Below are 23010 nucleotides of genomic sequence, written 5' to 3' on the forward strand. Positions count from 1 at the left end.
ATCTCCCCCTCAGTTTTGAAGGATGATTTGGCTGAGTATAGATTTGTTGTTTGAAAGTTTTTTTCTTTCAGGATCTTGAATATATCTTACCACTGCCTTCTCGCCTCCATGACGCTAGTTGAGTAGTCTGAATTTAGTCTTATTTGGCTTCCCTTGTATGTGGTAGATTGTTTTTATCTTGCTGCTTTCAGAATTTTCTGCTTCTCTTCAGCATTTGACAAACTGATTAGTATGTGCCTTGGGAAAGGCCTATTTGAATTTATTCTATTTGGAGTTCGTTGAGCTTCTTTGACTTGTATATTTATGTCCTTTATGAGGGTTGTGAAGTTTTCCCCTATTATATCCTCAGCTGCTCTTTCTAGTCCTTTATTCCTGTCTTCTCCTTCTGTAACACCAATGATTCTTGTATTTGTGCGCTTTGTTTTGTCTGTCATTTCCCTGAGATCCAATTCATAGTTTTCTATCTTTTTTGCCATTTGCCATTTTGAGTCTTCAAAGTCAGTTATTTTGTCCTCTATATCACTTATTCTTTTTTCTGTCTCTTCAAATCTGGAGTTGTATGCCTCTAGTATGTTTTAAATTTGGTCAACAGAGTCTTTAGTCTCTGTGATATATGCTATTTTTCTATTTATTCTTTCAGACTCCTCTTTGTGCTCCTCTGCTGTCTTCCTTTTTTTTACTTCATCACATAGTTGTATATTCATCATCATGATCATTTCTTAGAACATTTGCATCAATTAAGAAAAAGAAATAAAAGGAAAACAGAAAAAAAAAATCATACATACAGTACCCCTTACCCTTCCCTTTCATTGATCTCTAGCGTTTCAATCTACTAAATTTATTTTAACATTTGTTCCCCCTATTTATTTATTTTTAATCAATATGTTTTATTCATCTGTCCATAACATAGATAAAAGAAGTATCAGACACAAGGTTTTCACAATCATACAGTCACATCGTGAAAGCTATATCATTATACAATCATCTTCAAGAACATGGCTACTGGAACACAGCTCTACATTTTCAGGCAGTTCCCTCCAGCCTCTCTGTTACGCCTTAACTAAAAAAATGGTATCTATTTAATGCGTAACAGTAACCCCCAGGATAACCTCTCGACTCTGTTTGGAATCCCTCAGCCATTCGCACTTTATCTCATTTCATTCTTCCCCCTTTCGGTTGAAAAGGTTTTCTCAATCCCTTGGTGCTGAGTCCCAGCTCATTCTAGGATTTCTGTCCAATGTTGCAGGAATGTCCACACCCCTGGTAGTCATGTCCCATGTAGAGAGGGGGAGGGCAGTGAGTTTGCTTTCTCATGTTGTCTGAGAGAATGAGAGGCCACATCTGAGGAACTAAAGAGGTTCTCTTGGGGGTGACTCTTGGGGGTGACACTAAGGCCTAATTTTAAGTAAGCTTAGCCTATCCTTTGTATGGTTAAGTTTCATATGAACAAACCCCAAGACTGGGTGCTCAGCCTATTGCTTTTGTTGTCCAAACTGCTTGTGAGAATATCAGGAATTCTCCACTTGGGGAAGTTGAATTTTCCCCCTTTCTCGTCATTTCCCCAAGGGAACTTTGCAAATACTTTTTTATTCACTGTTCAAATGAGTCTGGGATTTATCGAGGCATCACTCTGGACAAACCTACAAAATCTCATGCCCTCCTCAAGATTCCATGTACTTGTCAGATGCCTTCTCTGCGTCAATTGAGATGATCATGTGATTTTTCTGCTTTGATTTGTTGATATGGTGTATTACATTAATTGATTTTCTTATGTTGAACCATCCTTGCATACCTGGGATGAATCCTACTTAGTCATGATGTATAATTCTTTTAATGTGTTGCTGAATTTGATTTGCTAGAATTTTGTTGAGGATTTTTGCATCTATATTCATTAGAGAGATTGGTCTGTAGTTTTCTTTTTTTGTAGTATCTTTGTTTTGTTTTGGTATGAGGGTGATGTTGAATTCATAGAATGAATTAGGTAGCTTTTCCTCCCCTTCAGTTTTTTTGAAGAGTTTGAGCAGGGTTGGTACTAATTCTTTCTGGAATGTTTGGTAGAATTCACATGTGAAGCCATCTGGTCCTGGATTTTTCTTTTTGGGAAGCTTCTTAATGACTGATTCATTTCTTTACTTGTGATTGGTTTGTTGAGGTCATCTGTTCCTTCTTGAGTCAAAGTTGGTTGTTCATGCCTTTCTGGGAAGTTGTCCATTTCATCTACATTGTTGTATTTATTAGCATAAAGTTGTTCATAGTATCCTGTTATTACCTCCATTATTTCTGCAAGGTCAGTGGTTATGTCTCCTCTTCTATTTCTGATCTTATTTATTTGCGTCCTCTCTCTTCTTCTTTTTGTCAATCTTGCTAAGGGCCCATCAATCTTATTGATTTTCTCATAGAACCAACTTCTGGTTTTATTGATTTTCTCTGTTGTTTTAATGTTCTCAATTTCATTTATTTCTGCTCTAATCTTTGTTATTTCTTTCCTTTTGCTTGCTTTGGGGTTAGTTTGCTGTTCTTTCTCCATTTCTTCCAAGTGGACAGTTAATTCCCGAATTTTTGCCCCTCTTCTTTTTTGATATAGGCATTTAGGGCAATAAATTTCCCTCTTAGCACTGCCTTTACTGCATCCCATAAGTTTTGATATGTTGTGTTTTCATTTTCATTCACCTCGAGATATTTACTGATTTCTCTTGTAATTTCTTCCTTGACCCACTGATTGTTTCAGAGTATGTTGTTGAGCCCCCACGTATTTGTGAATTTTCTGGTGCTCTGCCTATTACTGATTTCCAACTTCATTCCTTTATGATCTGAGAAAGTGTTGTGTATGATTTCAATCTTTTTGAATTTGTTAAGACTTGCTTTGTGACCCAGCATATGGTCTATCTTTGAGAATGATCCATGAGCACTTGAGAAAAAGGTGTATCCTACTGTTGTGGAGTGTAATGTCCTATAAATGTCTGTTATGTCTAGCTCATTTACTGTAATATTCAAATTCTCGGTTTCTTTATTGATCCTCTGTCTAGATGTTCTGTCCGTTGATGAGATTGGGGAATTGAAGTCTCCAACTATTATGGTAGATGTGTCTGTTTCCCTTTTTAGTGTTTACAATGTTTGCCTCACGTATTTTGGGGCATTCTGGTTTGGTGCATAAATATTTATAATTGTTATGTCTTCATGTTGAATTGTTCCTTTTATTAGTACATAGTATCCTTCTTTGTCTCTTTTAACTGTTTTACATTTGAAGTGTGATTTGTTGGATATTGATATAGCTACTCCTGCTCTTTTCTGGTTGTTATTTGCATGAAATATCTTTTCCCAACCTTTCACTTTCAACCTATGTTTATCTTTGGGTCTAAGATGTGTTTCCTGTAGACAGCATATAGAAGGATCCTGTTTTTTAATCCATTCTGCCAGTCTATGCCTTTTGATTGGGGAGTTCAATCCATTAATATTTAGTGTTATTACTGTACGGGTAGTACTTTCTTCTATCATTTTACCTTTTGGATTTTATGCGTCATATCTAATTTTCCTTCTTTCTACACTCTTCTCCACACCTCTCTCTTCTGTCTTTTCATATCTGTCTGTAGTGCTCCCTTTAGTGTTTCTTGCAGAGCTGGTCTCTTGGTCACGAATTCTCTCAGTGATTTTTTTGTCTGAAAATGTTTTAATTTCTCCCTCATTTTTGAAGGACAATTTTGCTGGGTATAGAATTCTTGGTTAGCAGTTTTTCTGTTTTAGTAATTTAAATATATCATCCCACTGTCTTCTTGCCTCCATGGTTTCTGCTGAGAAATCTACACATAGTCTTATTGGGTTTCCCTTGTATGTGATGGATTGCTTTTCTCTTGCTGCTTTCAAGATCCTCTCTTTCTCTTTGACCTCTGACATTCTGAGTAGTAAGTGTCTTGGAGAACGTCTGTTTGGATCTATTCTCTTTGGGGTGCTCTGCACTTCTTGATTCTCCACTTTTAGGTCTTTCATAAGAGTTGGGAAATTTTCAGTGATAATTTCCTCCAGTACTTTTTCTCCTCCTTTTCCCTTCTCTCTCCTTCCGGGACATCCACAACATGTATATTTGTGTCCTTCATATTATCATTCAGTTCCCTGAGTCACTGCTCATATTTTTCCATTCTTTTCCGTATAGTTTCTGTTTCTTTTTGGATTTCAGATATTCCATCCTCCAGTTCACTAATCCTATCCTCTCTCTCTCGAAATCTACCATTGTAGGTTTCCATTGTTTTTTCATCTCTTCTACTGTATCTTTCATTCCCATAAGTTCTGTGATTTGTTTTTTCAGACTTTCCATTTCTTCTTTTTGTTCATTCGTTGCCTTCTTCATATTCTCCCTCAGTTCATTGATTTGGTTTTTGTTGAGGTTTTCCATGTCTGTTCGTATATTCTGAATTAATTGTTTCAGCTCCTGTATCTCATTTGAATTCTTGATTTGTTCCTTTGACTGGGCCATATCTTCAATTTTCTTGGTGTGATTTGTTATTTTTTGCTGGCATCTAGACATTTAATTACCTTAATTAGTTTATTCTGGAGATTGCTTTCACTTATCTTACCTAGGGTTTTCTTGCTAGATGACTTTGTTGTCTGTCTGATCTTTGACCTTCAGTTCAGCTTTTTCTGGGCCTCTAGCTTAAGTTTTGTTTAACAGATGGTAATTTTTCAGTTCTTGTTTTCTTGTTTCTTATCCTGCTTGTATGGTGCCTTTTCCTTCCCCACCCTTAGGAGGGTCTGCATAGGTATTACAGACTCCAGCCTGGTTTTCCCGGACTAAACTGGCCTCCTATCAGGGGGAAGGAATCACCTGTGTCAGTTTTCCCTGAGGGTGAGACCCAACAGGTTGAAAGACTTTCCTGTGAAGTCTTTGGGCTTTGTTTTTCTTTTCCTGCCCAGTATGTGGCACTTATCTGCCTGCGGGTCGCACCAGCAAAACATGTTATGGCTCCTTTAACTTTGGAAGACTCACCCTTCTGGGGGACGTGGTGGAGACGGAGGAGAGGTTGTAGGCTGGTTTTAATGGCTTCAAATTGCTGAGCCCTGGGGTCTGAATTCCTTGATGGAGGGATTCCACCTGATTTGGGCTTCACCCTTCCCCTGGGAAAGGCACAGGTGGGAGACAGCCCTAAAAGCAGCCCATTTCTGCCTATGCCTGGGGCAGTTGCAGCCTGAGAAGTCCCACTGCTGAATCCAGAGGCTGCCAAGACTCTGGAGAAACACAGCCACTAAAACCTCCTTTTCCTCCCCTTTCCACTTTTTCTGTGAGCTCAATGAGCGACCTCCGCCTTGACCAGGTTTAGAGTCTCTTCCCTTTCCCTCTGGGAAGCCGCCTGTGGGGGAGGAGCACCGGATGCCGGGCACCACGGCTTGGGGAACACACAGTCCTGGGGAGGCTCAGAGCCAGTCCACCTGGTCCAGAGTGGGATACGCTGTGTGTTCGCTCTCTGATGTGACTCCGGGAGCTGTTCTGTACTGTTTCTGGTTATTTAGTAGTTGTTCTAGAGGACGAACTAAAACACGTGCATTGCTAAGCCGCTATCCTCTCATTGTGGTTTTGATTTGCATTTCCCTAATAGCCAGAGAAGTTGAGCATCTTTTCATGTGCCTTTTGACCATTTGTATTTCCTCTTTGGAGAAGTGTCTGTTTAAGTCTTTTGCCCATTTTGTAATTGGGTTGTCTGTCCTTTTGTTGTTGAGTTGAACAATCCCTTTATATATTCTGAATACTAGACCTTTGTCTGATATATCATTTCCAAATATTGTCTACCATTGTGTAGGCTGTCTTTTTACTTTCTTGATGAAGTTCTTTGATGCACAGAAGTGTTTAATTTTGAGGAGTCCCATTTCTTTCTTTCTTTCTTCAGTGCTCGTGTTTTGTGTGTAAGGTCTAGGAAACTGCCTCCTATTATAAAATTTAAAGATATTTCCCTACATTTTCTTCTAACAGTTTTATGGTTTTCGATGTAATATTTAGGTCTTTGATCCATTTTGAGTTAATTTTTGTATAGGGTGTGAGATATGAATCCCCTTTCATTCTTTTGCATGTGGATACCCAGTTCTCTAGGCACCATTTATTGAAGAGACTATTCTGCCCCAGGTGAGTTGGCTTGACTGCCGTATCAAGATCAATTATCCACAGATGAGAGGGTTTATATCTGAACACTCTGTTCATTTCCAGTAGTCAGTATATCTGTCTTTATGCCAGTACCATGCTGTTTTGAGCACTGTAGCTTCATAATACACCTTAAAGTCAGGTAGCATGAGACCTCCAACTTCATTTTTCTCTCAGGATACTTTTAGGTATTCAGGGTACCCTGCCCTTCCAGATAAATTTGGTTATTGGTTTTTCTATTTCTGAAAAGGAAGTTTTTGGGATTTTAATTGGTATTACATTGAATCTACAAATCAGTTTAGGTAAAATTGACATCTAACTATATTTAGTCTTCCAATCCATGAACACGGTATGCCCTTCCATTTATTTAAGTCTTCTGTGATTTCTTTTAACAATTTCCTATAATTTTCTCTGTACAGGTCTTTTGTCTCTTTAGTGAAATTTATTCCTAAATACTTTATTCTTTTGGTTGTGATTGTAAATGGAATTTTATTCTTGATTTCCGCCTCAGATTGTTCATTACTAGTGTACAAAAACACTACAGATTTTTGAGTGTTGATCTTGTAACCTGCCACTTTGCTGTATTCATTTATTAGCGCTAGTAGTTTTACTGTGGATTTTCCATGGTTTTCAATATATAGTATCATATTATCTGCAAACAGTGAGTGTTTTACTTCTTCCTTTCCAATTTTGATGACTTGTATTTCTTTTTCTTGTCTCATTGCTCTGGCTAGAACTTCCAACACAATGTTGAATAACAATGGTGATAGTGGACATCCTTGTCTTGTTCCTGATCTTAGGGGGAAAGTTTTCAGTTTTTCCCCTTTGAGAATGATGTTAGTGGGTTTCTGCATATATTCCCTTTATCATGTTGAGGAAGTTCCCTTCTATTCCTATTCTTTAAAGTGTTTTCAACAGAAAAGGATGTGAATTTTGTCAAACGCCTTTTCTGCATCAATTGAGATGATCATGTAGTTTTTCTGCTTTGATTTGTTGATATGGCTTCTTTGTCACATGGCAAGGCACTGGGCTCCTTCTGCTGGTCTGTACCATATTTCCATATTTCCTTTACTTCAGCTTCTTCTTCCATATTTCCTTTACTTCCATATTTCCTTTACTTCAGCTTCTTCTGTGGCTTTCTTTTCATCTGAATTTCACTCTCTTCTAAAGAACTCCAGTAATAGGATTAAGACCCTTCCTCTTGAGGAATGGAAGAAACAGTATGAAACTATTAAACTTTATTGGGAATAAAGTTGGGAACCCCGTGATACTGTGTCAAGCATTAGTGACACCCAAATCAATACCCAAGCCCTTGATCCTAAGGCTTGCTCTTGTGAAGCTTATGTATGTAAGGGAGAAGCTTAGCCTACCTATAAGTACACCTTAGAGTCACGTCCAAAGAGGACCTCTCTTGTTGCTCAGATGTGGCCTCTCTCGCTCTCTCTCAGCCCAACTCTACAAGGAAGACCACTGCCCTCCCCCCTACATGGGACATGATATCCAGGGATGAAAGTCTCCCTGGTGTCATGGGAGATGACTCCCAGGAGTGAGCCTGGCCCCGACACTGTGAGTTCAGTAGTGCCGTCCTGACCAAAAGGGGAAAAGAAGTGTAACAGATTGGTAACAGTGGCTAAGAGAGTTCAAATAGAGTTGTAAGGCTACTCTGGAGGTCACTCTTGGGAAGCTTCAGTTAGACATTACTACCTATCAGAACTTACCAAACCCCAACCATAACCATTCCTGCCAATCCTAAATAGTACCTAGGGTATTATATAATAAGATTCTACAAAGGTCCCTTTGTAGAAAGTTACAAAGGGTAACTTTCCAAAACCTACAACCTCCAGATGGATCCCTGGAACAGATAAGTCCTGAAGTGCATATAGGCCAGCCCTTCCAGAACATCAACTAGTTCCATCCTCCTATTCTGTATTATCAACAGTCCCTTCCAGCATGAAAAAGTTAGAATACTGCTAAAGAATAGGAGAAATATCAAAGGTGATGATGGAGTTATACAGAGAAGGTTAGGTTTAACAAATAAATATGACTACTGAATCATTATACTGATAATTTCATTTAGGCTCCAGTACATTAGAGCAGGTAGAAGTAAAAACCTAAAATTGTGAAATTGTAACCCATACCAAACCCTGAAATTTGTTCTACAACTAATTGTTGCAACATACTCTGAGATTTGTTGCTTTTTTGTATATGTTATTTTTCACAAAAAAGAGGAGTGTAACAGAGAAGATAGGATTTAATAAATGAGTATGACTCCTGAATCATTATATTGCTATTTCATTTGGTCTCCAGTGTTTTGGAGCAGCTGGAAGAAAAAATGGAAAAATTGTGGAACTGTAACCCATAACAAACTTTAAAGCCTGTTGTATGACTACTTGTTAAAATGTGCTTGAATGTATTGCTTTTTTGTATATATATTTCACAATTAAAAAAACATTTAAAAAAAAGACCCATCCTGATTGAAGTGGGACACACCTTAACTGCAGTAACCTCATCAAACAGTCCTAGTTGAAATGAGTTCACACCCACAGTAATGGACTGTATTTAATAACATGTTTTTGGGGGTTACATACAGTTCCAAACCACCACATCCATTAGGGATATTCCCTTTATACCGTGTTGTACTGTGGGGAAATTTGGATCTTCTCTCAGTATCTTGGTTATGTCTTATGCTGATAATGGTAATTTTTGAGTACTCATACTTGCCCTGAATTCTATTTTATGTGTGTATGTGTGTATATATTTACCTTCTCAGACTTTTAATCTTTTATAAATTGAGAATATAGTTAACTTTTCTTTTAAAATAATTGCATTGTTTTATCTTATAGGTCCATCCAGAAGCTTGGTGAATTAAATATTGGAATGGATAGCCTTGGTAATGAGGTGTCAGCTCTCAGCCAGCAAAGTAATGGGAGTAAAAGCAATGGCTCTAATAATAGTTCTTCTGTGACTAGTTTTGCTACACCACCCCAAGACTCTAGTCAAAGATTAACACATGATGGTCCAAATATTCACACAAGCACTCCTTGTAATTCTGGATCAACAAATCACATACCTTTTCTTGAGGAGTCACCTAGTGGAAACCAAATGTAAGTGATTGATTTTGTGAATTCTAGAAATAGTATCTTCCTACTAATAACTAGAAACATAGAAAGTTGAACTTCTTTTTGGAGCTCACTACCTACCAAAATTTTTTCCAATCTACCTTCATTTATCTGTATTTTCTTCTACCACTTTTTGAATTTCATATTATTCATTTTTCTTCTCTTCTTTTTAGTTTCCTTATCACCACCATGGAAATTCTACTTTGTATAAGCTATCTTGCTCAGAGATCAGCTTTAGGCTTTATCTTCTCCCTGATTTTATTTGCCCTGGCCATGGGCACCTTATCCACAAACATCTTTAAACTCATAGTATTTCAGGACATAGAAAGATGTTTTATAGCATGGTAGAATGATTGCAGCAGGACAGTGTTGGCAGCTCTGGCAATTACAGTAGTTGAAGGCTTTTTTGCATATTTATATTTTTACTACCCAGGAGAAATTTTTATCTTGCACTATAAGTAAGAATTAATTCATTCAGTAGCAATAGTTAAAGATCATTTTCCTTCCTCTTTTCTTAACAATGCATGACTTGCTTTTGACCCTTGGAAGCTTACGGAATTAGCCTTATAAATAATTAGTATCGAAAAACTCTGGTTTTAATTCAGAGCATAAGTTTACCTAATATTTGCTTTATTATAGGTCCTATAGCACTAGTTTTGTGTGTGTCCAAAACTAGAACTTAAACTTTAAAAGTTTTTTATTTAGGGCGGGCCACAGTGGCTCAGCAGGCAGGAATGCTTGCCTGTGATCCCAGAGGACCTGGGTTCGATTCCCAGTGCCTGCCCATGTAAAAAAAAAAAAAAAGTTTTTTATTTTAATCAAAGTAATATACGTACATGGTTTAAAAAGTCAAATAGCACTTCTAGACTTAAATTAAAACAGCATCCCCTGATCCTCTGCCTTACCCATCTTTGTCTCTGATTTCTTTTTCCCAGAAGCTATTTTCAACCCATTTGCCTGTTTCTTTTGTTATAAATCCCACATTTCTGAATGACATGCTACCCAATTAGGTTTAGGTTCCATACTTCCTATCCACAACATGTTCATTTTGTCTGTCCCTTCTTTCCGATATAGCTATATATCCATTTTTTTTGGATTAGTATTTAGTGTTAACATTACTGTTTGTGTACATGGTATTTACAACTGAGTGATGTAGTATAATATGATTACATTTCCTTGTCATGCACTTTTTGTTTTTCCTACAGACAGTAATTGCTTCACTTTGATGTGCATGGGTGTGCATGCATGCTTAGTTTTCTTTTGTATCTGTCACTTAACATATCTGGGAATGCTTTGACTGAATTGTAAAATCCTCCTGTTACAGTCATATATATCAGATAATTTCTCTATTCCTTTTTAAAACTCTCACGTGGATCACTCTTGCTTCACTTTGGACTCTTTGCTTCTAGACTATTTTATTCAGGCCTAGAGAGTTCTGGACTTCCCTTCATCATCATCCTAAGAATTTCCTTTGTCTTCCTGGTTTCAGATCCCCTATTTTCAGGATCCCATGTAGTTTCTTGAAAAGGGGTACGTTAGAGATGAAATTTCTGAGATCTTATATGTCTAAAAATGAGCTCATTATATTTCATACTTGATTTGTTAGTATAGCTGGGTGTACAAGTCTAGTATGGAAATCATTCCTCCAAAGGCATTATTGCTACAAGATCTTCTAGTTTCAGTGTTCCTATTAAGAACTCAGATGCCATTTTGAATCCTGATCCTTTGTATCAGTCTGCTGTTTTGGATTTTTTTAGGATCTTCTCTTCCCTGCTGTTCTAAAATTAAATGCTGATGTTCCTTAAAGTGGAGCTTTTTTTGTTTGTTATGCTGGGTGCTTTATGGGCCCTTTCAAGCTAGAAACTTAAATTCTGGGAAATTTTAAAAATATGACTTATTTAATTATTTTCTCACCTCCATTTTTTATGACATATTTTTTCTACTACCTTCTTTTTATTTTTGGAATGTCTTTCTTATTCTCTAAATTTTCTTTTTCTTTTTTTTTAATGATAGATCTTCACACACACACACATTCCATACATGGTGTACAATCAGTGGCTCACAGTATCATCACATAGTTGTATATATTCATCACCATGATAATTTGTTCAAACATTCGCATCACTCCAGAAAAAGAAATAAAAAGAAAAAAGAAAAAACTCATGCATACCACACCCCTTACCCCTCCCTCTCATAGACCACTATTTTTTTTTTTAAGTAGATTTGTTTCTTGTTTCTTGAATTCATTATTTCCTCTTTTATCTCCAAGGATTTTAACCATACTTAAAAAAATGGCTTTTGTTCCCTGAATTGCCCCTCTTCTTCCAAGTTATTTTTTCTGTTAGTTTTGGACTTGGGCTTTTAGCTGGGAGTCTTTAAGTATCTGAAAATATTGTCTGTCTGTAAAGAGTGAGGAATCTATAAAAAGCTGATTGGAAGGAAAATCTCTGTATGTGGTTAGATCACTCTAACTGCTGCCCTCACAAATGTGTGCTGTGTTCTGAGGGACTCTCAACTATACTTTAGTTTTATATAATTATAATAATAAATAGTAATAGAAACATGTCTGCAGTCTTCTGCAGGGTTCTGGTACTAAGCAGAGTAAGAGTGCTTGACAGCTCACTCTAAAATACATGGACTTTGACTCATTTCCTTTCCAGATGGTTTCTTACCTCGTCCAACAACTATGCTTAGAGTCACTGAGTCCAGACTCTCTTAATATTCCTTTCTAGAAAATAAACTTTTAGGTCAGTGAGGGTCATTTGTAAAAAAAAAAAAATAAAAATTATAGATTGAAATGATAATTTAGTTTCTGTTTTGATATTAAGAGTAAATTTATTTGATTTCTTTTCACCCAGCTCATCAGAACATTCGGTCATTAAGCCACCTCTTGGAGATTCTTCAGGGAATTTATCAAGGTCAAGAGGGGAAGAGGTAATACTTTGGGAGAGGAGATTTCATTGTTTTTATATATTTTTTATATTGTTTTTGTATATATATATATTTTGTTTTTTTATATTTTTATATATCTTACAAATTTTGCTAATGAATTCTTGATTCAAAGAACCATTTTTAGAAATAATCATTACTGTTTTCATCTCATAGTAGTTGAGTTGTTGGTAGGGTTTGGAACGGGGTTGCCTCAGGAAGCACATTTGGGACTATTTATATCAAAGGCCTAGTAGTGACCTTGGCACATGAATTGGGGCTGTATGCTGCTCTCTAAACCCTATGGTTAGTTGTTTTTTGTTTTTTTTTTTTCAGATACTAGGTGGTGTTCACTGTGGATTTCTTATCAATGTATGTTTATTTTTTTGGTTGGTGGTGTTTTTTTTGCTTCACTAACTAGCATACATGTTCATTCTGTCTTATTTATCTTATTTCAAATTTTAACCCCATGAACAGAGGCATTATATCAAATGCTTACAGGGGCCAAGCAGGTAACATAAATGAATAAAGTCTACTGTTTTAGTTTGCTAGCTGCTGGAATGCAATATACCAGAAATGGAATGGCTTTTAAAAAGGGGAATTTAATGAGTTGCTAGTTTACAGTTCTAAGGCCAAGAAAATGTCCCAATTAAAACAAGTCTAAGGAAATGTCCAATCAAAGGCATCCAGGGAAAGATACCTTGGTTCAAGAAGGCCGATGAAGTTCAAGGTCTCTCTCTCAAGTGAGACGGCACATGGCGAACACAGTCAGGGCTTCTCTCTCAGCTGGAAGGGCACATGGCAAATACGGCGTCATCTGCTAGCTTTCTCTCCTGGCTTCCTATTTCATGAAGCTCCCCGGCAGGCGTCTTCCTTCTTCATCTCCAAAGGTCACTGTCTGGTGGACTCTGCTTTGTAGTGTTGCTCTCTCTGAATCTCTCTGAATCTCTCATTCTCCAAAATGTTTCCTCTTTTATAGGACTTCAGAAACTAATCAAGACCCACTCAAATGGGTGGAGACATGTCATCCCCTAATCCAGTTTAACAACCATTCTTAACTAAATCACATCAACCAGGGAGATGATCTCATTACAGTTTCAAATATACAGTATTGAATAGGGATTATTCTACCTTTATGAAATGGGATTTATATTAAAACATGGCTTTTCTTAGGGGGCATACTTCCTTTCAAACCAGCACATCTACCATATTCATAATAAGTATACAGGAGTATTTGTTTATTGGACAAAAATATATGCGGGCCTAATTTTTCTCATTCTTTTGATTTTAAATAAAAACTAGGAATCTAGAATTTTGTGTGAAATCTTCTATTTTACAAATGACAAAAACATGTTCTTAAAACATACTAGGGATGAGTAAATAAAATCAATCTGTTTGGCTCTGCCACTTCTGCTATAAACCAACTCTTGGTAATTATAATTAATATGCTATTGGCTATCTAGTCAATTAGTTATTTCCATCCATCCCTTTTTCCTCTTATCTACACTTCATTGTATTTGTTTGGCAAATAGATCGCAATCCTTGTTTATGGGTTAGCAGAAAATGAAACATTTCTAGTCAAATCCATATAAATAATCATTCATTTTAATTACATTACATAAAACAAACATAGCATGATGCATTATGTTTGCCCTCCACCCCTCAGTGAAAATATATTGCAGGAATACATAAGAGTTTGGGTAGGAAGAGGTAAAATCTCTTCGTTGGTATAGTGACTATACCAGTGTACTCACAATACAACCAGAGCTGTAGTAATTTGCCTTTGTGTGTGTATTTGACATCCATACTTCCCAAAGACAAGATTTGGCTAGGACTGTTGACCACTCCCATTGTTTCGTGTTCCAGTTCCAGTCAATCCTGATAAGGGTAGAAAGGTGGTTCTAAAAGATTTCAATAGCAGGAGTTACCAAAGTTTTTATACAGGACTGCTTCACTACCTTCTGCAGAAGAGGGCTGTGGTCAGACAAGGATCATAATTTAAAATGAAAGTGAAGTTCAAATTAAATGTTCTGATTAAAATCATTTTTGTGCTTTTAAGAGAGCATTTTACAATTTCAGTTTGAAATACTGAAATACTAGTTACTGGAGATAATAGTAAACATTTTCTACTCTAAGTGAATTAAATAGTACTTTACATTTCCTGCTTTTGGAAGCACAAAGGATGCTCTGTCATTTTGCTAGAACTTCTGTATATGTGAGCTATTCTTTTCTTGACAGTTAAAGTGAACTTAATATAGTAATGCACATGTTTCTTATGTTTTGGTGTAGTAAGTGAAGAAAAACTTGAATGTCTGTCAGCTACCTGAGCTTATTTGTGCAATGAATAGCAAAAAAGTAGAAATAATAACTGGGGTTACTTTGGATTTGCCAAGTAAAGAGAATATATGATTGCAGGTAGTGACAATAAAATGCCCAAATAGAAATAATACAGTTCAAAGGAATTTAAAATGGGATAAAGATGAACTCTTTCAAATTAATTTTATTTTCATAGGATGACTTTCATATTCATTCTTTCCATAGGATGACAAATCAAAAAAGCAATTTGTCTGTATTAATACTCTAGAAGACACACAAGCTGTTAGAGCAGTAGCTTTTCATCCAGGTGGTGGTTTATATGCTGTTGGTTCAAATTCAAAAACGCTGAGAGTATGTGCCTACCCAGAAGTCATTGATCCAAGGTAAGCCTAGGTGACTTGTAATACCGTTCTTACCTTACTTTTTTTTGGTTGTGGGGGTGCATGCTCTGGGAATCAAACCCTGGTTTCCCGCATGGAGAGTGAGCATTCTACCACTAAACTACCCGTATACTTCGTACCTTAGTTTTTAATTTAATCATTATTGGTCCATTTTTCAGAATTGCAGTCAATAGAGTTTCAATTCATATTTTCTTCTCTATTATTAAGCTTTTTGTTTTTATTTTCAATGCTTAGGAAATATTCTTTAAAGTCATTTATTATACGTTTTTTTTCATGAAATGTTTGTGATTAGTGAAAGGTAAACTCACCAGGAAGGAGGCAGGAACAAAGGAGTTCAGGCAAAGGTTTTATTTCTGGAAGAAACAGAACTGCCCAGGCAGTGTTTGAAGAGAGAAATGACTGCCCCGAAGTGACAGGGGATAAAGTTTTTATGATTTGGGGGTAGGAAGTTGGGGAAAGGAATTAGGTAGGTTTTCATTGGTTGGTTTTTAGAAGCAGGGGCTAAGTTAGGAGTTGGCAGCCTTCCATTGGTAAAGTTTAAAATTTAAATGCTGCCTTAGTTGTGCAGTGTTGTAACTGTCCGAGGATGGATAGGATATCGATAAGGGGAGCTTATTGTATTAGTGTAGTTGCCAGAGGGTGGAGGTTGAGTAATGAAAGTTTATTGCAAGAATGCAATTGCTGGAGGGTGGGGGAAGCTTTTTGAAATATTTGCCAGGGGTAGGTCACATCATGGGGGAAGGGGTCATATCCTCCAGGCCTAACATTTATTTCAGCGTTCATTCAATACTCCTTTATTTCCATGGCTTTTGTATTTGGTTTCTAATGTGAAAATTCCTAATATTCCAGTTACATTAAATAAAATTCAAATAATGCTAGTTAAAAAATGTTTATTTGGTACAAAACTTTATATTTTGACTAGTACAGTTCCTAATATAACTTATATGGACAGCTTAATTGAACACCATAAGCACATGAAATCTTGAGTAGGGCATAAGATTTTGTATGTTTGCCCAGAGTGATGCCCCAATAAATCCCAGAGTGATTTAAACAATGCGTAAAAATGTATTTACAAAGTCCCCTTGGGGGAATGATGAGAAAGGGGGAAAATTCAGCTTCCCCAAGTGGAGAATTTGTAATATTTTCACAAGCAGTGGGGACAACCAAAGCAACAGGCTGAGTCCCCAATTTGGGGTTTGTTCATATAAAACTTAACCCCACGGACTTCCGGGTCAAGATGGCAGCTTAACAATGTGCGCATTTTAGTTCGTCCTCCAGAATAACTACTAAATAACCAGAAACAGTACAGAACAGCTCCCGGAGCCACGATAGTGACCAGACAAACAGCGTACCCCAGTCTGGACCAGCTGGACCAGCTACAAGCACCCCCCAGAACTGTGAGTTCCCAAAGCTGCGGCGGCCAGCGCCCCACCCCCACAGGCCACTTCCCAGAGGGGAAAGGAAAGGACTTTACCAGCAGCAGGGACTGGGCACAATCAAACGCCAATTGTGGAACTAATTAACAAATTCTGACTACTAAAAATAGGCCCCCAGCTTAGGTGAACCTGATCAAAACGGAGGTTGCTCATTTTTGCCCTGGCGCCAAGGGGGCAGGACTGACAGAAAAAGGGGGGGAAAAAAAGAAGGAAACTGAGGTTTTTACGGCTGTGTATCTACAAAGGCTTGACTGCCTCTGGATACAGAGGCAGGACTTTTCAGGCTGCAACTGCCCCAGGCATAGGCAGAAGTGAGCTCTTTTGGGGGCTTATCTGGAGCTTGTGCCTTCCCCAGGGGAGGGGTGAAGCCCCACCCAGGTGGAATCCCTCCATCAAGGAATTCAGATACCAGGGCTTGGTAATTTGAAGCCATTAAAACCAGCCTACAACCTCTCCTCTGTCTCCACCACGCCCCAGCAGGGAGAGTCTGCCAAAGTTAAAGGTACCGCATCATCTTATGCTGGTGGGACCTGCAGTCAGACAAGTGCCACACACAGGGCAGGATAAGAAAAACAGAGTCCAGAGACTTCACAGGAAAGTCTTTCGACCTGCTGGGTCTCACCCTCAGGGAAAACCGACACAGGTGACTCTTTCCTCCTGATAGGAGGCCAGTTTGATCTGGGAAAATCTGGCTGGGGTCTATAATATCTAAGTAGACCCTCCTAAGTGTGTGTGGGGGGAAGGCACCACACAAGCAGGGCAAGAAACAAGAAAACAAGAACTGAAAAATTCTCCTCTGTTAAACAAAACTTAAGCTAAAGGTCCAGATAAAGCTGAACGGAATGTCAAAGAACAGATAGACAACAAATTCATCCAGCAAGAAAACCCTAGATAAAAGAAGTAAAAGCAATCTCCAGAATAAACTAATTAAGGTAATTAAATGCCTAGACACCAGCAAAAAATAACAAATCACACTAGGAAAATTGAAGAAATGGCCCAGTCAAAGGAAGAAACCAACAATTCAAATGACATACAGGAGCTGAAACAATTAATTCAGAATGTATGAACAGACATGGAAAACCTCATCAAAAACCAAATCAATGAATTGAGGGAGGATATAAAGAAGGCAAGGAAAGAACAAAAAGAAGAAACTGAAAGTCTGAAAAAACAAATCACAGAACTTATGGGAATGAAAGACACAGTAGAAGAGATGAAAAAACAATGGAAACCTACAATGGTAGATTTCGAGAGACAGAACATAGCATTTCTGAACTGGAGGATGGAACATCTGAAATCTGACAAGAAACTGTTGCTTCCTATTGAAATGGAGCTTGAAGGATATTAAGGAATGATGAGAAAAAAAGAAAGGAAGAACAAAAGAAAGAAAGACACAGACGGGTTCAGGGGGTCTGAAGCTTGAGTTTACTTCAGACAGACTTCAGACAATTTTATTCTTAACCAGATCCTGGTTATATACCACAGGATGTCAATAGGCATGCATGCATTTCCTGAAGGGAGCAAAGTTCTTATCTTTCAGTGTTCTTCATACTTAACATAACCATTTGGGGTAAACATCCTCTTCCTCCCAGACTACTCTACATAACAATCTCCACAGTTTACTGCAGCCGTCCTGAGGCCAGCTGCTCCCAACAAAACCTGCAGATCTTGTTTTAACCCTTGGCTCCTACAAGAAACAGAAACTATAGGGAAAAAAATGGAAAAATATGAGCAGGGACTCAGGGAATTGAAAGACAATATGAAGCGCATAAATATACTTGTTGTGGGTGTCCCAGAAGGAGAAGAGAAGGGAAAAGGAGGAGAAAAAGTACTGGAGGAAATTATCACTGAAAATCTCCCGACTCTTATGAAAGACTTAAAATAACAGATCCAAGAAGTGCAGTGTACCCCAAAGAAAATAGATCCAAGTAGACATACTCCAAGATATTTAATAATCAGAATGTCAGAGGTCAAAGAGAAAGAGAGGATCTTGAAAGCAGCAAGAGAAAAGCAATCCATCACATACAAGGGAAGCCCAATAAGACTATGCGCAGATCTCTCAGCAGAAACCATGGAGGCGAGAAGACAGTGGGATAATATATTTAAATTATTAAAAGAGAAAAACTGCCAACCAAGAATTCTATATCCAACAAAATTCTCCTTCAAAAATGAGGGAGAAATTAAAACACTTTCAGACAAAAAATCACTAAGAGAATTTGTGACCAAGAGACCAGCTTTGCAAGAAATACTAAAGGGAACACTAGAGATAGATATGAAGACAGAAGAGAGAGGTGTGCAGAAGAGTGTAGAAAGGAAGACTATGAGTAAAGGTAAAAAGAAGGAAAATTAGATATGACATATAAAATCCTGAAGGCAAAATAGTAGAAGAAAGTACTACCCATGCAGTAATAACACTGAATGTTAATGGATTAAACTCTTCAATCAAAAGACACAGTCTGGCAGAATGGATTAAAAAACAGGACCATCTACATGCTGTCTCTACTCAAAGGACACGAGGCCAAGGACACAAATGGACATTTACACACCAATGTTTATAGCAGCATTATTAACAATTACCAAGAGATGGAAACAGCCAAAATGTCCATCAACAGATAGTTGGTTAAACAAACTGTGACATTTACATAAGATGGAATATTATGCAGCTGTAAGACAGAATAAAGTTACAAAGTATGTAACAACATGAATGGACCTTAAGGACATTATGCTGAGTGTGATTAGCCAGAAACAAAAGGACAAATACTACATGGTCTCACTGATATGAACTGACATAAGTGAATAAACTTGGAATATTTCCTTGGTAACAGAGACCATCAGGAGATAGAAATAGGATAAGATATTGGGTAATTGGAGCTGAAGGGATACAGATTGTGCAACAGGACTGAATATAAAAACTCAGAAATGGACAGCACAATATTACCTAACTGTTATAAAATCATGTTAAAACACTGAATGAAGCTGCATATGAGAATGATAGAGGGAGGAGGGCTGGGGCATAAATGAAATCACAAAGAAGAATAGACGATAAAGATTGAGATGATGTAATCTTGGAATGCCTAGCGTGTATAATGATAGTGACTAAATGTACAAATTTAAAAAATGTTTTTATATGAGGAAGAACAAAAGAATGTCATTATTGCAGTGTGCTGAAAATAGATGGTACTTAATATTTTAAAATTAAAAAAAAACAAAACAAAAAACTTAACCCCACAAGTGATAGGTCAAGCCTACTTAAAATTAGGCCTTAGAGTCAACCCCAAGAGAGCCTCTTTTGCTGCTTAGATGTGGCCTCTCTCTCTCAGCCAACACAGCAAGCAAACTGACCACCCTCCCTCCCCTGTTTACGTGGGACATGACTCCCAGGGGTATGGACCTTCCCGGCAATGTGGGACAGAAATCCTAGAATGAGCTGAGACGCAGCATCAAGGGGTTGAGAAAACCTCTCAACCCAAAGAGGGAAGAGTGAAATGAGACAAAATAAAGTGTCAGTGGCTGAGAGATTCTAAACAGAGTTGAGAAGTTTTCCTGGAGGTTATTCTTACGCATTAAGTAGATATCACCTTGTTAGTCAAAATGTAATGGAAAGGCTGGAAGGAACTGCCTCAAAATGTAGAGCTGTGTCCCAGTAGCCATGTTTCTTGAGGATAATTGTATAATGATATAGCTTTCACAGTGTGACTGTGTGATTGTGAAAACCTTGTGTCTGATGCTCCTTTTATCTATGGTATGGACAGATGAGTAAAACATACGGATTAAAAATAAATAATAGGGGGAACAAGTATTAAAATAAATTTAGTAGATTGAAATGCTGATGATCAAGGAAAGGGATGGGTAAGGGGTGTGATATGTATGAATTTTTTTCTGTTTTTTTTTTCTTTTTCTGAATCGATGCAAATGTTCTAAGAAATTATCATGGTGATGAATATGCAACTATGTGATGATATTGTGAATTACTGATTGTGTGTGTAGAACGGAATGATCATATGTTAATGTTTTTGTTTGTTCTTATATTTTAAAAAATTAATAAAAAAGGAAAAATAGTGCTAGTTATAGACTTGAGAAAATAAACATTTTTAATTATAATTTCAGAGAACTATTAGGTGAACTGTATGAAATTACTGATATTTGATTATTTTTGACCTACAGAAATTACAGTTTCATTTGTGTCCACCTAATATGATTTCATCTTGTTGTTTTAACAGATTATGAGATTTAAAAATAAGGGAGAAATTCACCCTTCTCATTAGAATGGGCCATATGACCTTATCTATTAGGTGTACAAGTAATTCCTTAAAATAGCTTAAATATAACCCCACAGAAAGCAAAATTTGAATACTTCATTCTTTGAAAGCTACTCTTTTTGATTTATTTGCTAAGGCTTTAATTATGAGAATAAATTAGCATGATAAAGATCACGAGCCATTTGGTAGACTTTGTGATTAGGGAAATGAATACTACCAAAGAAATAGTTTTATACCAGAAGGCAAAAGTAACCAAAGAAAAGAAGCTGCAGATCTTTAAAATTTTTAATTATAAAAAGCAGTATTTGTTATAGTATATGGTAGAAAATTTTTATAGCTCTCAAGACTGAAAAAATACATTATAAACCTAGTTTGGGGTGGGATTATTTATTTATTGCATTTTTTGTTGTGTATTTTTCTTTAGACTTGAAACCAGTAATTTTGGTTTTTGGACTACTGTAGGGCATATAAAGGTTGGGAAAGGGAGTAAAGCTTTTATTAGTTGATGGTGATATAATTGATCTATACTCAGTATATTAGTATAATAAATGAGAGAGGACAGAATTCCAGGTCAGGGAGCAAGAAAATAGTAATTATGGTGACAAAGCTAAAGACTTGTTTGTGTAGGTTTAACCTGATTTTAAGTTAACTGTTTTTCTGTGTACTTTTTATACTGGCACAGATGTTTGATAGACTGTGAAGAAACTGATTTTTTAAAAAATAAATTCATTTATTTAACAAATACATTTTGAGTTTCTATGCTAGGTGCTATGTTAGGCTTTGTGTATAGTCATATATTAAACAAACATGTTTACTGATTTCATAGAGCTTCTACTTTAGTGGGGGAAATGGATATTATAAAAATAAACACACAAGTAAATATAATTATACATTGTGGTCGGTACCGAAAGGGAGTAAAACTGGGGGCATAGACTTGGAGTCAGGGATAAGCTTCTTTGAGGAAGAAGTATTAAAGCTGAAATCTGAGGATGAGAAGAACCAGACATGTGAAGAGAAGGGTGAATAAAGTAACGCAGAGGGAACATATACGAAAAGTCCTGAGGTGACAGAGAGCTTGGCTTTTTGAGGACTGAAAGTAATTTCAGTTTGGTTGGAATATTGTGAGCTTGAGTTTGGTAAGGCTACAGAGAGAGACATGAACTAAATTCTGCAGAGTTTTGTAACCATTTTGGATTTTATCCTGAATGCAGTAGGAAGCCAATGAATGTTTTGAGTAGTAGATTTTTAGTGGTCATCATTTTTAGATGATCTCTTCAGCTGTGGATTAGAGGGCAGGAAAAGTGGATGGCATAAGAAAGGTAGGGGCTGTTACAGTTGATGGCTAGTGTGATAGCAGTAGAGATAGAGCAAAATGAATAGACTTGAGATAAAATCCATTTAAAGAAAGAATCAGTAGGATTTGGCAATCAATTGTGCAATGAAAAATAGAATCTTTTCATCTGGTTTTTCTAGTTCGACATTAAGTACCTTTTAGGTACTGGACATTTATCAGTCTTTTTTTTTTTTTCTTAATTATAAAAATGTTCAGTTGTACAAAAAAGATCAATATTCTGAAATGTGTTAGAATTTTGTCATATTTGCTTCCTTCATCTTTTTATTTAGTTTGCTAAAGTATTTTAAAGTAAATATAACAAAAAAAGTAAATCCTAGATATCATGTCATTTAACTGTTTTATCCTTCAAGATGCATCTCCAAAAATACATGTATGTTTTTTTACATAGACTTGATGTTATGTTACACTTAATAAAAAAAGTCTTTGGTATAATATTAATCCTTTTTAACATTATTTTATTGTGAAATATATGTACAAAAAAGCAGTTCATTTCAAAGTACATTGTAACAAGTAAATTACACAGCAGATTTCAGAATCTGGTATGGGTTGCAGTTCCACAATTTTGGGTTTTTCCTTCAAGCTGATCCAAGACACTAGAGACTAAAAGAAACATCAATATTATTAATTTAAAATTTGTTTTTTAAAGTACAAATAAAATGCTATTACACCACAGAACCAATGTTTGACTCCCATTATAGGCCAAAATCTTGATAATTAAAAAAAATTATCTCATTTTTAAAAATCATTTAATTTTTCATTTCTTGGTTAAAATCCATAAAAAATATGTGAAATGGGGGTTTTTTTAGTCATATATCCGGTTACTTAGGCATTCAGGAGCCTACATAGCCAAGCCTCCAGTGTTTGACTTATCGATACCCATCCCATTCAGTCTCCTGAATATAACTCTCTGCTTTATGTCTTCTAGCCCACAGAGTCTTTTTCATGCCACCCTCAGCCAGTATTTTACCCACTATATCTTCACTGAAGCTATTCTCCTGCCTTCATCTTTTTTCTGTAAAACTTCTCACGCACTTTTAAGGCCCACTTGCTTTCCTGTATGTCCATGACAACGTGTACTC

At 36.7% G+C, this 23010-nt stretch overlaps 1 protein-coding gene across 2 annotated transcripts in view; it reads left to right on the forward strand.

Annotated features, from left to right (window-relative positions):
* The window catches only part of WDR47 (WD repeat domain 47), a 142957-nt gene that overhangs the window by 89240 nt on the left and 30707 nt on the right, over positions 1-23010 (forward strand). For both annotated transcript variants that reach the window (XM_077120027.1, XM_077120029.1), the window contains exons 8-10: positions 8965-9225; positions 12099-12174; positions 14710-14867. In XM_077120027.1, coding sequence (XP_076976142.1) covers positions 8965-9225; positions 12099-12174; positions 14710-14867 — 495 coding nt within the window. The remainder of the gene's footprint in view (positions 1-8964; positions 9226-12098; positions 12175-14709; positions 14868-23010) is intronic.

The sequence above is a fragment of the Tamandua tetradactyla genome, chromosome 11 (assembly GCF_023851605.1).
Source record: "Tamandua tetradactyla isolate mTamTet1 chromosome 11, mTamTet1.pri, whole genome shotgun sequence".
NCBI lineage: Eukaryota > Metazoa > Chordata > Mammalia > Pilosa > Myrmecophagidae > Tamandua > Tamandua tetradactyla.